The sequence below is a fragment of the Coturnix japonica genome, chromosome 2 (genome assembly GCF_054131305.1).
Source record: "Coturnix japonica strain WE chromosome 2, WE-NBRP24, whole genome shotgun sequence".
NCBI classification, from domain to species: Eukaryota; Metazoa; Chordata; class Aves; order Galliformes; family Phasianidae; genus Coturnix; species Coturnix japonica.
Window position 1 is genome coordinate 52,349,333 of NC_140664.1, and position 15,089 is coordinate 52,364,421.

Below are 15,089 nucleotides of genomic sequence, written 5' to 3' on the forward strand. Positions count from 1 at the left end.
CAGTAAGAGAAAATGAGCGCTATTCTCAATAGCCTCCAGCTTGGATTGCATGTTTCTTGAAAGCACTAGCAGCAGATGCTTGTGGAAGTGATTATGCACTCAGTCATATGTACATCCTCCTGGCTGTCATCACCACTTCTGCACATTTGTAGTATAGGAAGAAAACCCTGGCAGTTTATGGGGGAAAAAAGAGAGGCAGCAAAAGGTATATTTCAGAAGGACAAAATAATCCCGGAGTTTTCAAGGAGCTCAGCAACCACTGCTGCTCAGGGGCCCAAGCTGGCAGGACATTCATTTATCAAACTTGAAAGAACCCCACAAGATTATGGATCGTAACTTTCCTAGGGATTTCAACGTTTCACCATATTGTCATTTATAAACATAAAAGACTTCTATTGAGAAAAACACTCCTTTTTTTTCTTTTCTTTTTATCTTTCTTTCTGATAACAGGCTGTAGTAATTGGGGCAATTTTCTGTTTTTGTATAAATAATACTTCTGAAAGCTTTAGCAACATTATTTTGCTCTGTCCAGCCTGTAGTCTGCAGACATGGTTATATTGTGCCGACAGTCTTATTTAGATCCTTACACACAAACACCAAGTTACTCTGGAGGTGCCAGTGCAGCACCCTCTGTGCTGTTCTTTTTCATTTTAAAGAAATACAGAAGGGGTACTTGGGATTTTTTCTTTCCCCCAAGTAATTTCTTGATGTTCCCTGATTTTTCAGTACAGTCTCCTTTTAGATTTGGTTCTGAATTTAGTTGTTCTGGATTTTTGTTCTTCCAAGCAACTCAGTCTTTCACTCCCTACATGTTGCAGCCTTTTTATTGCTGCTAAATGCCAAAACAGTGTCAGCCTTTCTCCTGAATTCACTGAAGATCAGGAGAGGTGACAGTGCCAGAGGCTCCTGACTCAGCTCATTGCTCTGGCCCGCTGCAGCTCATTCCCAACAGGTGGATTTCATCTTTTATCTGTTCTGGGCTGCTGAGAGCATTTGCCAGGATTGCTAAGCTAATTGCATGCTTCCATTGATAGCGGCTATGGTTTATCTTACAGTTGCTTGTCCAGATGTGGAAACCGCTACTAGAAGCGCCAGGTTCTGATGTCACAGTCTGATACTCATTACAAGCTGAAATTCATCACCTTCCAACCCAATTACATACCACAGTATGATCTGCTGAAAGGTAGGTAGCATGGTATATGGCTTCAATCTTTTTTCTGAAAATTACAAAAGAAATTAAAAGAGCATTTTCTGTCCACATTTTTTCACCACAGAAAAAAAAAAACAAATATCAGAGCAGAGTCCCTAACTCCTTCTACATCCTGATCCCATTTTTCACTACTTGGAAGCATTTTGTTCAGTCTGTGTTTCTAGTTGAAAGGAAATAAATCCTTCCCTCCCTTCTTCCCCAGTCCCAAACAAGTGGTTTTGTACCTACTGCTGCTGCCTCAAGCAATGCATCTGAACACTTTTAGTGAAGGGACTTCAGTCAGCTCCCACTGGGGTTTAGGTAGGCTCTGTATGAAAAACTACAGTGCAGAAAGGCTACAGTAATGACCTGCTGTTCTGGGTTAGTCACCATTATGTCAAACCCAGAAGCAGAAAGGAGAACAGGAAAATCCTTTGGTGTATGTTTTTCTTTGTTTCATATCATCCTAGTGCACGACTGTGGTTTGCAGATGTTTTTGAAAAGGATACTATACCAGGACAAAAGTCTGCATTGAAGATGTTCTCTATAAAAATCTTGAGAAAAGGGCTGAATTTATTTTTCCTAAAGATTAGGAAATGAACTTGCAGCCGATTTCACCTCTTGTAAACTACAGGAATGGATAAGTGTATTTAGATTATTGCAGAGTTTAAACACCTGCTGTTAACCAAGATACAAAGAAGGAATAAACAATGACTTAATGTCATTCCTCTTTCACAGAGAGCCATAAATATTGGCAGAAAGTTGCTGAGTAAGGCATGAATACAGAAAGAGGTAGAAATGAAGCAAGAGGTAGTGCCTCTTTTATAGGGAGAAAAAGATTCAGGAACAGACTGACCAGGCACAGAGATGGGGATGAGATCAATTTAAAGGGAACAGAATTGTTGGGTTAAGTGGCCACTTCCAGTGCAGCCAAATGCTGTTAGTGAATCAATATAAAAGGAATCATTTTTTATCTGGAGGAGTAACAGCTCTGAAGATACCTGAAAGTGAGAAACCACCACAGCATCCACAGTCAGGATGCAGAGTTGAAGTGGAAAATTAGACAGGGCCCAACAGCAAGCAGGACTCTCAGCAGTACCCATCTGACCCAGCCAAACTCCTGAGCTGGCTGGTTTTATATTTATGTCAGTGCTAAGGCAAAAGGAAAGCCTTTTGTCAGAAAGGAGCACCTTTTGACCAATGGTTTATCAGATTCAAGTGACACTGCAAGGTGCATGAGGCAGTGGAGAAAAAGGCTCTTAGATTCTCCCTGTGTCTGCACTCATTGCTGAAGGTGTACCAAAGCCAGCCAGAGCTGGCTGTGTAAGTGATACTTTCACAACCCAGCCATGTATAATAATCCTACTGTGTTCTATTGATGGATTTCTGAGGCACCGTTTGTGAGGATTGTTCTCAGGATCATGAAAGGAAGGAATGAAACTTAATGACCTGAGAAAGTGCATGGTATGGGGGAAGGAGGTCCCTGTCAGGTAGCAATGCCTGCAGCTATGTTCCAAAGGGTTGGAGAAGTATCTAGGAAGTGTCTGTTCCCTTGTGAAGGAGATGCAAGAGCACAAAGGTCATCTGGCAATAACAGATTCACTGTACCTAGGCATAAAGGCACCAGATATATGTGAAGGCAGGATCATTGACATAACCACACTCACATAATTCCTGACTGACTCTCACTCTAGCCTACAGTTAAAAATTGCTAGTTATGAAGACTGAAGTTTTCCAAATGATCTGTTCCATAAGTCCAGTGTTTCTTACTATTAGAGAGGCTCTGACTACTGTATAATTTTCCTTTCCTTTTCCTTTTCCTTTTCCTTTTTCTTTTCCTTTTCCTTTTCCTTTTTCTTTTCCTTTTCCTTTTCCTTTTCCTTTTCCTTTTCCTTTTCCTTTTCCTTTTCCTTTTCCTTCTCCTTTTCCTTTTCCTTTTCCTTCTCCTTTTCCTTTTCCTTTTCCTTTTTACTTTTCCTTTTTCTTTCTCATTACTTGACATATCCACCAAGAACATTTGAACAGAACAGTTCACTCCTATTCTGTCATCCTCTTTCTGTTTCTGAAGAGTCACCATACCCCTCTTCAGTCTCTTCTTCCCCAGACTTCCCCCAGTTTACTCAAACTTACCTCATACACCAAGTCTTCACAAAGTGAGATGTACCTTTTTCCATTTCCTATTAATCTTCTCTCTACATAAGATGCTTCATGTGTCCCCAACCCTTTCACACCATCTGATTCTTTCCTTCAGTATTTTCTCCTATATCACAACGGACCCTCACAACTTTGTGCTGGGACTTGCTCTGGAATTTGTGTGCTTTGTTTTGTCCTGCTTTCCTGCTTTTGCAAAGGATACCTTATAATGCTGTCTCTCAGACTAGAGGAGAAGCACAGACTGAACACAGCACATTAAGATGGAAGCTCTGGGGTCCTAGCTCTGGATGAGCAGCACTTTGCCTTCAGAACAGCCCCAGGCAAGACAGCTGACCTTGTTCTCTCTACAAGCTTTTTAGTACTTCAATGACTTTTAAAATCACAGTAGTTTATTGGAATAAATAGTGTTGTGGTTCTTGTTTTGTTTTGTTTTAAACTAATGCCAGTTTGAAAATTTGAGCTACTTTTGGGTAAGTGTCAAAGTGGGCTGTCACTTTGGAAACACAACTGCAAGGGACCACTGCTGCCCAGAAATAGAGAGCTTATGTAAAATTAGTGCTCTCACATTTCAGGAGTGTAGTAAGGCTGAGGCATACACAGATACAAAAGATTAAGTGTTGTTTCACATTCACAAAGCAGTACCACCAGTCTTAAGACTGAGGAACTGTTGTGAGCTGAGGGCTGTCACAGGCTGTTGGTTTATTTTTGTTTCTGGGGTTTGTGAGGTCTTTCTGCCACACACAGCTCACAGCTATACTACCTAGTACTGAGGCTAAATATATACAGTGTTTTCTGAACGTGTCAGATTCTCCAGCACCTGCTACAAAGCTGGGAAGGGAAGGTTAATGATTTTAAACTGTTTCCAAGATCAAGAATTCTTCTGAAAATTTCCTTTTGTTCATAAAATTAATACCGAGTAAGAAATCTCAAGGTGTTGATATTGCTCTGCTCAGGGCAAAGGACAGATTGTTGGCATTCCTGGGCTATTCTGCTATCTGGCAAGGTAGTGCTTCTTACCAAGCGCTCTGATGTTCAAGTGCCTGAGGGCTTGCTCATGTGGGAAAAGTCAGTGTCATTTTCTTCACTGCAGAATATGAGTATCCACATGGGAATTAAGCATTAGTACAATTATTTTGCTCTAGTAGAGCCCTGAGTATCATCACATAATTTTCCCCCAGAAAGTTAGTTATGGCGCAAGTAATTTAACACACCATTTGGGAACATCAGAAAGAAGCACTTTGTACAAAAGCAGCTCTTCCATGTTACAGTACGTTTCCATGTTTGAGCTTGGTTTTTGATACTGAAGACTCAGTCTTTACTTTTAAAACCCTTATTCTACAATGAAAGAAAAACAAACATCATGCATGTATTTATCCACACCCATCCTGCCACACTGTTAATGGCTGATATTTGTTTTGCTGTACTTTCAGTTTTCAGCTTCAGAGCACCATCCCATCCCTACAGAAATGCATAATCACTCGGAGCGCTCTACTCAGACAGATGCTATCTGAGCAGGCAGGCAAATGATGTGCTGAATGTCAATGGAGAATACAGCAAAATAGACAAGAATGAAATCAGGTAATGTAAAACGATGTTGTATTTCAAGAGATATTAACAGGACATGCTGCACCTGCAGTCATGAATTTCATTTGCATAGCTGGAAAAATATGTGCTATGAATGTAATACGGTGGGTAGAAGGCATGGAGGGCAGACAGAAAGCAGTGGTTGTGATGTGGCCTTTGCAGTTCTGCCTTCTGTCTACTCTGCCCTTTGCAGTTCTTGTTGGCTGACCCGAAGCAGGTGGTTTAATTCAATAAGAGATTTCAGAGTTCTCTGGTGCATGGTAGCATCCACATGTCCCAGCTCTGCACACTCCTGCACAGCTTTCTGCAACTGCGGCTGCAGAGGGAAGGAAACTAATGATCCTCTGAGGCTTGGAGAAAACCAGCGGCGGAATATTTTGTCACAAATGACCTGAGGAAAGAAAAAAAGAGCAGATTGCTGCCTTGCAGGAGCTGTAACTAAAGCCCTGTTGCTTCCCTGGGACTGTAGCCAAATGTCTCTACTCTTGTATCAGCGGAACCCATAATGCCTCCAGCCATTCAAAGAGGAAGATAAAGAAAAGGAACTTGTACAGAGACTGTTCTCTCTACAGAGGCATCCCCTTGTGCATAAGAAATGGTGAGGGTAGGGAGGGGAGAAACAGGCAAAGCACAGCCAAGCTGTGCTCGCCCAGCCTCTGTGCAGAATTAGTACATTGCAACAGAACAAGTTGAGTGAATTATAAGACAGCTCATACTAGGGCCACAATCCCTATGAACCGCACTCTCCACTTCATCTGCATACTCCATTTGTAAAGCAGAGAGTCACAGCCACAACCTTCCGTTGCTTACAAGTAGCCTGGACTTCACTGTTAGTGGAGGAGGTAATGACAAATTTCCCGCTTGTCCTACTTCCTATCCAAGGAACTGGGCAAACAGCATCTGCAGGAGCTATGTGAATAGACAGCAAATAAATGGTTGGCTTGAATGCCCCAGGATGTGAGTTCTGAACGGGACTGGCACTTAAGTGGTCATGTTTATAAATGTGTCTGCATGCACTGCACAATGTTCTACTACATGCCATGCATTTTATAGCCAACATGATGTTAAAAGAAATGAAAGCATAAAGCAGCTGTGTCTACTCACTTGCAAGTTGTTATTGGCTCTCTGTGCTCCACATCTTCTGATTTTCAGATTGCATTTTGAAAAGCAATCAAAAAAATTACAATCTTCATCTCCTGTGCAGTTCTGCTCAAGGATGTCCCTCATTTTGGGTTCGAAAAAAGCCATATCCACATCGATGGCCACCACCTGTGGATCAAAACAACCCATCAAAACAGGCAGAGCACAGGCTGTGGATAGGGCCGACCAAGCATTCTTTTGCTGCTTTCTCTGGGAAATGCAGTGCAGAGAGCACAGCAGAGAACTGGGATCTCAATGAAAGAGCTTTCTTTCGCTTAACTGAGCAGCAGTAGTCTTATGAATACCACATTTTAAACAAAAACAGCCAACATTCAAGACAGCAGGAAAGAGAAAATTATCTGTGGACAGTATGCGTCCCTGGGGTCAGCTGGATTGATTTGCCTTAAACCAGAACTATCCGACTTGAAGACTGATTTACTTGTTTTGCAGTCTATGCAGATGGCAGCTCAACCTTTTAATTATACTATGTCACAAGTCTACCCACAGGCCAGATGGTATCATTTTGCAGTTTGCCTTTCCACACTAAGCCCATGACTTTACCACTGTGGAGAGGAGCACTGTGATGCACAGAAGTACCCACAAGTGGCATGGCTCCTCCAGGCCTGCCATTGCATTTAGTGGGTTTGTACCTCTTCAGCTGTAGTAACATACCTGCAGTTGCTTAAAGCTGGGGAAGTTGGGACTGTGTGTTACAGTTTTAGTTGTTTATTGTGCTACTGCCTGGGATAGATTTGAAATCATTCCGGGACCGAATGGCTGGAGTCTCAATTTCTATCGGTGTCACTCCATTCATGAATGCTTCACTAAGAAACCTCAGAAATCAGCAAGGGAAGGAGGGAAGACAGTAAGGTGATGGTGGCTGCCTGAATGTAGACTGACTGTGGGTGAACACAGTGAAAACAGTCACCCTATAGTGCGATGAACGCAGCCATCAGCACAACTTCAAAGTCACACTTAGCACTCAGAACCTTCTCTCAGAGAGCCTTGTAGGGGCTGAAATATTTTGCAGGTAGGGAAACATCTGGGACTTGGGCAAAGTAGAGTTGCATGGGCACCAAGGATAGTCTCATTTTTAAGATTCAGCCCCTTAAATAACATGTGATGCTGCACTGTGGTTGGATCACCAGCTGGATCATCTCCAGGAGCTAAAGATGTCTGGTCTGGTAGAGGGCCAAGCAAACCTTCCACAGGCAAAAGAGCAAGGTCTGATCTTCATGTTATGCTTTTTATTTTATTTTTATCCTTTTTCTTTCCCCAGGGAAAATCATAAGGAGATGAGGCATAGCTCAGAAACTCAAGTGTTTTTAAGTTTCTTGGAGAGCCTGATAGTCGTGATGTAGCCTAGGGAGATTCACAGGTTTCAACAGGCTGGTTGTTTTGTTGTGTTTTTTTTTTTCTTCCTTAAGCTTTCTGCAGTTTTGATGTTCACTTCTTTGGAGGTTCTTGTATCTGGCCAAGATGCATTTGGTGCAAGAACAAAGCAAAGAGACACCAAAAGCTGTGCAGTATTTCCCCAGTCCTTTGGTCATTGCACAAGCTTCCTTGTGGCCCTCTGCCAACACTGTGCATCTCAGACCATTCTGCTAGGAAAAAGAGCCCTCAGGATGACTTACCAAGGCAGAGGTTTCTACCCTCCTGTACTGCAGGAGCAGCATGAGAAGGCTGGAATGAGGGCTGGAGAGCTATCCCCAACATTTGATACTAATTCTCAAAACTATTGCATGCCAGGCATCTCTTTGAGCATTAGCAGTCTCATTACTGAGATAAGTAATAATGGTACTATTATGCAGTTGTATTTTTATCCTGTACAGAGTACAAAAGCAAGCAAGTAAAAATATTTCCTCAACCAGACAGGAAGGACTAAAGAAAAGCTGCCTTTTTTTTATGACCCAATTCTGGCAATTGACAACACAGCCCAGAATTTCTGCTTCTCACTCTCCTCCCACAGTCACCCAGCAGAAGCTATCTCTGTTTTCATTCTCAGCTTTCTGGCTGTATGTATCTCCTGCCTCAGCCAAGCGGGGTGACAGGAGGTGATACCATCACATAACGGGCTGTAAAGTGCCACTGGGAGAACCGTGTGTGAGCAACAACTTACTTTGTTGTTTTTGTTGCTGTTGTAGTTAATTCTCCTAGAAAATGCTACCTGAGAATGCTTTACTGTGCCAGAAGGTGACTACTGTCTCTTCTGACCCCAGAGCTCATGGGAGAATCCTGGAGAACCAAGGAGGACTTATAACAGAAGTCACATCAAATATTCTCTCTCTTCTTCTAAATGAAATCTCATTTTCTCTAAGTAGATAGCAAAACAGATATTCTAGTGTGTGCTCATGTGCAGCTACAGCCTGCATAGCTGTAAAAGATGGGTAAAGCCTGCCTCGAAGAACCTCTGTCTAAGTATTGGCATGCTTTTCTCAGTTTCTTGCCATAGCTCCCCACCCGTTCCCTGTTCAGCTGCTGCACTGCACCTGAATAAACAATGTAACTGAAGGGAAGGTGAAGGGGAATCACTCTAATTGCTCTTAATGACTATAAGTTTAGGTTATGTTTCTCGAGTGCTCTAAGGACTTGAGTGTTTGTGAGTTCTGATAACAGCATACAAGTTCCTGAAAACTCTTTACATTCACTCAAAGTGCAGGAACTCCATTAACGTCACTGCAAATCGCAAGTCTGATTCAAACACTACACAGGGACTCCAGTCCATACACAAAATTCCCACTGAAATGGGAAGAATTCCTGTCTGCAGGATGAATGCAAGATATTTTCAGCAAAGCGGTGCTGTGCAATATTCACCACTTAGAAAAAAAATCTTTCAGCTATTCACTTCTGAGTTACAGTCTTATAATGAAAAATCAAACAGTAACAGTACCATGGAGTTTCATGTCACCATCCTGGAATCATTTCCATATTGAAGAAGCTGAAGACTAAAGCAGAAATATGTGTATGTTTGTATACAGGGAGTTCCCTTTGTGTCAGACCAGAAGATTCAGCCTTAGTGTTCCTTTCAGCATCGCTACCAGAAATAATTGCCATGACTCAAGTTACGGCTTCATTAAAAGTTCCTGAGATCTCCTTGCCTTCAGGAGGCATCCGTCATCACATCCAAAGGATACGACCCTGTCAGTGTCAATACATTTGAGCAGGTGAAACAAATCAGAACAGAATAAATAGTCCTGAAAACAAGCAGCAGGATCTAGTGCTCTGAAGTGGCTGCATGTGTTACTAGGAGGAAAAGCAGCAAAGAAGCTCCTAAATACATGTCGCTTCTAAATATATGTTTGTTTTGCAAAAACTTGGTGGGAAACTGTGTGAAGAGGAACTGTCAATTTTTAACCCTGCAACTTTCAGATTAGAATTTAACCTCGGTTATCCACAACTCAACCCCAAAGCCCCAGCTTACCGTAAGATCATGCCTGATAGCAAAGTTTTCTGGCTTGATGTCACACAGGTGAAGGCGATGAGAGAAATCATTATCAAAATGTTGTACCATGTCCAGAAAGCTGAGTGCAATGTCAATGATGGCTCTCACTCTGCTTCTGCGGCCAGCGAGGGAGGGACCTACTATGTTTTCCAAGGGAAAAAGAGTTTTGTGCCAGGCATGTCCAGCTGTAAGATACTCCACGGCATAGAAATGTCCACAAGAGCCAATAATTTGTAGCACATGTTTGCTGAAGTCCTGCAGCAAACTAAAGAAAATGTATTCCTCCTGCTGGAGCAAGGACCACATGCTGGCCACCTGCGCTTTCCAATGCGGTCCCTTCCTCCTTGTCCACAGGGGCTCCGTGCTATTGTTAGATAGTTCCAGCCCCAGAACATTTTTGACCTCCAAGGCTATCATCAGCAGAATCTCTGTTTCAGGAATGTCCTGTGTTTCCGCCTCATCCAGCATACTGAGATGCTGGTAGCTGGAGAAGATTTCCTTTTTGGATTTCAGGATGATGGGCTGGCCTCTCCAGTCAGCCTGGATGACCTTCTTACCTCTGTCATAGTAAAGGCAGTGTTTGTACACCAGCTTCTGCGCCACACACAGGTCTTCACAGAGGTCACCGGTCAAGGCTCCACTGCTGTAGTCAAGGCACTGGAGTGAGAGAGAAGAACGTTCATGTTCACATTCCAATGGACCACTTAGGAGAACATGAGAAAATCAGTGAAGACTCTAAGGCTCTAAGCTCAAGAGGGCTGTGGCAGTTGTGAAGCACACACCTTCTACAGCTCTTGAGTGATTCAGTGGCTTTTTGGAAGTCTCTAGAGACTTCCCTTACAATGGGGAGTCTTGCGTCAAAACAGCAATTTGGGGAATGGTAAAAGGGAAGGCTTTTTTTTCTTTCTTTCTTCAGGTTACTTCTTAAGTTTTCACCACATGGGAGTTCAGTGTGACAAACTTCCAACACATTTAGGTGTGCTGCATGACTTGCCCAGTTTTCGTATGTACCTATCACTGTCCCTGTGACATTTTTATATGAACTGCATAGATATGTTGTTAAAGACTTAGAGGAAAGCAGCCCATTGTAACCTGGGAACTGCTGTTTGATAGTTAAGTGGTCACCGCAAACTTATAAAAGAACTGCAAGGTTTCCCTCACCAATCCTTCCCTAAACTCCTAATTGTTTCCATGCCGTCACTTCCAAAAGTGTAGGCTGTTCCTATATTCCTGTGGGCATTCAGAGACGCAGCTGCAGGGACTACTTTGGGCGCAGCAGTAGAGGGAGTGATCAGCAGTCTCTGGTGGAAGGGGAATGGACTGTGGTGGTGAAGAAAGCCAAACAGCTGGGAGGTGGCTTGACAGTGTCAGCTTTCTTCATTGCTTTCTGGCGTTTAAATTTCCACTGAACCAAGCTGGCAGCTCCCGCTGCACGCAGAGTGCTTGCACGGGCTGCTTGACCCCCGCCTCATTTGTAACTTGCCTTTACATAAACAGGAAACATGAGCGTAAAATTTAAGCAATGTATTTTCTCAGAGTAGCCTCCGAGGTGCTACACCAGGGGAATGCATTCTGATGCCAGGCAACAGCCTATGTTAAAAATCACACTGGAGAGTGGGTGCAGGATTATGTCCAGAATCCAGGAATGATGCAGGAAATGGTGCTAAATTGGCTAACACAGCTTGCTGGATACAGGCACAGAGTATACACTGCAATGTTCTTGCAGCCCAAAAGAGAACATCCAGTGCCAGCAAAGGCAGCCCTTTAAGTGAACTCCTTCAGTCCAGGGCAATGTACCTCTGTGAAACTGACACATTGGCATCCACAGGATGGTCTCCCTGGGCTGTCAGAGCATGCAGATCAATGATCTTGTTTGGGAAAATCTGCTCCTGTGAATGCAATACAAGTTTGTTTTCCCTCTTTAAGTAGGAAATACCTTTTGTTTTGGAGCTTAAACATAATTACATTTAAAATCATTGCTCTTCTGTTGAGAAAACTATAACCTAATTCTTGTTATGCCAGAACTGAGAATAGAGGGCTCAGTCCTGTAATTGGTTACACGTGAGTGAACCCTTGCCCCGTGGATGTTTTTAGAGTGCCATGTTAACTCCTGGGGGGCCAAATGCATGTACATCTCACATCTAATAGAACACAAGCCCAGGAGACCTGCAGTCAGATGTGAACACGCAGCTTGTTTCTTTGTGTTGCCATCATATCATACGTAACACCAATAATAAGAAAAAGCAGTTTGGAAAAATAGTCTCACGTTTCCCAGACTGAGGAGCTGAGTCATTTTTGAACACGGCTGCAGTTCAGGACTTGCCTGCTGTTCCATTTGAACCAGTATCTGACAAACAGTCTGAGTCTTCTTACACTGAAACTGTGCAATGTTTGCAAAGAGAAATTAGCCAAGGCGTTCCTACTCTTATAATGTTTAAGCAGAGATGAGCCTTCAAGTATCATCCATGACCTCTATGGGTCATCAATACAAGCAAGAACTTCAAAAAGGCCTCTTCAAATAATGAAAAGCAACTGCCTTTCCCTACTTCTCACTTTAGGACACACTTGGAGCTCCTATCTCCCTTTTTGGCACGTTCTGCACTGATAGCTTGTATTGAAGCAAATGACTTTTCCAAAGTCATGCAGTTTCATAGGGAAGTCATTGCTCGGAGATATAATTTAGCACAGGGTTGTTAGAGTCAGGGTACTATGGTTAGGCTGCGGTTGGACTTGATGATCTTTGAGGTCTTTTCCAACCTGGGTAATTCTATGATTCTATGATCCATCCTGATGGCATCACTCCCCAGCATATTAGCTTATATTAAAGTCATTTTTGTGGACTGAAAACTTTCAGACAAGTGATTCAGATTGCCCTGCAGCAAAAAGATGGCCTCTGTTATTTACCAGCTCAGGAACCTTTTCACCAACTGCAACTTTCACCACACAGGATTTTACTTCCTCACAATGACCACTAATGAAAAGGAGAAGTAGATTCCAAACAAATCTAGGGATGGTCCAACACACTGACATCTCCATCCTAATGGCCGCACGTGGAGATCTGTTGAGATAGTTTAAATCTTCCTAATGGGCGCCCTTTGAATACCACTAAGTACCAGACTTTTAAACCCCAAATATGGAAGTGATACTAAGCAAAAAGCCATATAGAAAAACAGCTTTACAACACAAGAATGCAAATAGAAGCGGGGCTTGGACTCTGTCATCTGTTTCTGTTTAATTTGGCTGCATAATTTTTTATAACCTCAGTACACCAAGATAAGCTAAAAAAAGCTGGGGTTAACTTCATGTAAAAGTTTAAATTAACATAAACCTTACCTAGGGTTTACATTCATTTACATAATTTACTGTACCGCCATCACTTGTTGTATATACGAGGCTTGAGTCCTGTCTTCTCATCATGTACTTCTCCTGCACAAATGCAGTACTCATCTTCACTTGTTTCAAATAGCTCACATTCTCATCTCCTACTGAAAACAGTACAGATGAACGTAGTTTCCCTTGGAATTCAGTTTTACTACAGCTACCAGATCATTTTGCCAACCAAGTGCACTCCAAACAGCTGTGGGACTCACACAGTGATGGGAGATGTATGAAGACCCATCTCTGGGCTGACGATGAAGCTGAGCTCATTTTCTAACCATTCCACTAGAAGGATAATCCCTTTCTAATGCCACTTGGGAAGACAGTGGGTTGCCCACCTTGAGAACGCAGATGAGCACAGCATTCCCAGCCACTGCTCCTCCTCTATTATACAGACAGACGTTAGGGCATTTTATGAGCCACGCTTGCTTGCTTGCTGCAGTCTATTTCATTTCTATTAGCAATCTTCCTTTCCCTTTCTCCTTCCCATTCCCTTCTTCCCATTCCTCTTCCCTTTCGCCTTCCCATTCCCTTCTTCCATTCCTCCTTCTCTTTCCCTTTCTTTTCCCTTTCCCTTTAACCAACAAAACTACAAATACCCTAATTAAAAAACAACCCCAAAGCCTTAACCCATGCTGCTCCTCTTTTCCAAGTGCTTCCCACACAACCTTAAAATCTGCTCTATTTTCTTTCTTTTTCAAGTCTATCGGTGCTAACAAACATTCAGAAATATCCTTCCGTGAATCCCCGAAGCGCCGCGTCTGATATGTGCCAGACGTGAGGCAGACAGTGCGAACTGCTCGCTGTTCCCAAACAGCCGCTTTCCCTACGAGCACCTTCCAAACCGAAGCACTCCGGAGCGGGCTGCCCGCTCCCGAGCGGCCCCGGCAGCGCCCCGCTCTCGGTGATGCTATGGAGCCTCCCGTCCGCAGCTGCCGACGGCGCAGCCCCCGTCGGGGCGCACGTACCAGCCTGGCCAGGATGCGGCGTCCGTCCTCGTCAGTGCAGCGCTCGGAGAAGACGCTCCCGTGGAGGAGAAAGAGCAGAGCGCTCAGCACCACCCAGCCGGCGGCCCAGGCGAGGAGGAACGCGAGGGTGCACCGGCGCCAGCCTGAGAGCCGCAGCCTCCTCCAGCCCGGGATGCCCCTCATCGCCGCGGCCGGCCCGGGCCGCTCCAGCCCCGAGCTCGCCCTCTCCCCGCTCCGTGCCGGCGTCCATCGCCCGGCGCCCCCCGCCCCACCACGCCGCCTCCCCGCGGCCGCCGCCCCCGCCCCGGGCCGGTGCCGTCCCTGCGGAGCCCGGAGCTCTCCTTTTGAATTGAAGCCACGTAGTTCCGCCTTCTTTTGTCTGCTCTCCCCGTGCCAAGCGGCCCCTGCCACCGCCGATGGAGCTGCTCGTTGGCTTCTCTCCCCCCTCCGCCTCCCCTCTCCCCTCCAAGTTTCGCACCCGGGAATAAAAGGGGTTTAGAAAGCGGGCGGGGGCTGCTGTGGGAGCCTCTCCTCATCCCGGCGGCTGCCTGACACTCTGAAAGGGGCAGCCCGGAGATGGACGGCTCTTGGAGAAAGCTCCAGTGAAATAGGAGGAAAAAAAAAAAAAAAAGAAAAAAAGAAAAAGAAAAAAAAAAAAGAAGAAGAAAGAAAGGAAAAAAAAAGTAAAAAAAAAGGAAATAAGAAGTTGTTTATTCTGCAGTAACTTCTAGTCCACTTTTATTCTGCCGGCGATGGGTGCCCGTTTACTGACGCTACCCCTAAGATGCGCTGCCCCTTGGGCTGCTCACAGCAGCTCCCGCCGCTCCTCTGCCCCATCCCGTGCCGCCGAAGAGCTCTGTGCTGCTGCTGCCTCGTGGCTCCACGGCAGCCCGGGACAGCAGCGGGCATCTCGGTGCAGTCAGAGGATCACAGCATGGCTTTGGCTGGAAGGGCCCTCAAAGCCCACCCATCCCCACCCCGTGCCATGGGCAGGGCTGCCCCCACCAGCTCAGCTGCCCAGGGCCCCATCCAACCTGGACTTGAGCACCTCCAGGGCTGGGGCACCACAGCTTCTCTGGGCAGCTGTGCCAACACCTCACTGCCCACTGAGGAAAGAAATTACATTGCCTGACTCGGGTCTGCTTCCAGATATAGTGAAGAAATGACCAAATTCGTTTTCTTTCCTTTGTATGGATGGTTACTTCAGGCTACTTGCAATCCTATAGCAGGAAGA

At 44.6% G+C, this 15,089-nt stretch overlaps 1 protein-coding gene and 1 long non-coding RNA gene across 2 annotated transcripts; one reads left to right on the forward strand and one right to left on the reverse strand.

The window, feature by feature from the left end:
* The first annotated feature begins 827 nt into the window (after positions 1-827).
* Positions 828-6,030, forward strand: LOC116652940 (uncharacterized). Its single transcript, XR_014943443.1, has 2 exons — positions 828-1,183; positions 4,774-6,030. It is a non-coding gene; the product is annotated as an uncharacterized LOC116652940 (long non-coding RNA).
* DIPK1C (divergent protein kinase domain 1C) lies at positions 4,923-14,820 on the reverse strand. Its single transcript, XM_015855219.2, has 4 exons — positions 13,856-14,820; positions 9,489-10,166; positions 6,032-6,196; positions 4,923-5,318 (listed from the first exon to the last, which is right to left on the reverse strand). The coding sequence occupies exons 1-4, from the start codon at positions 14,036-14,038 to the stop codon at positions 5,103-5,105; spliced, it is 1,242 nt and encodes a 413-aa protein (XP_015710705.2). The 5' UTR covers positions 14,039-14,820; the 3' UTR covers positions 4,923-5,102.
* Positions 14,821-15,089: the final 269 nt, after the last annotated feature.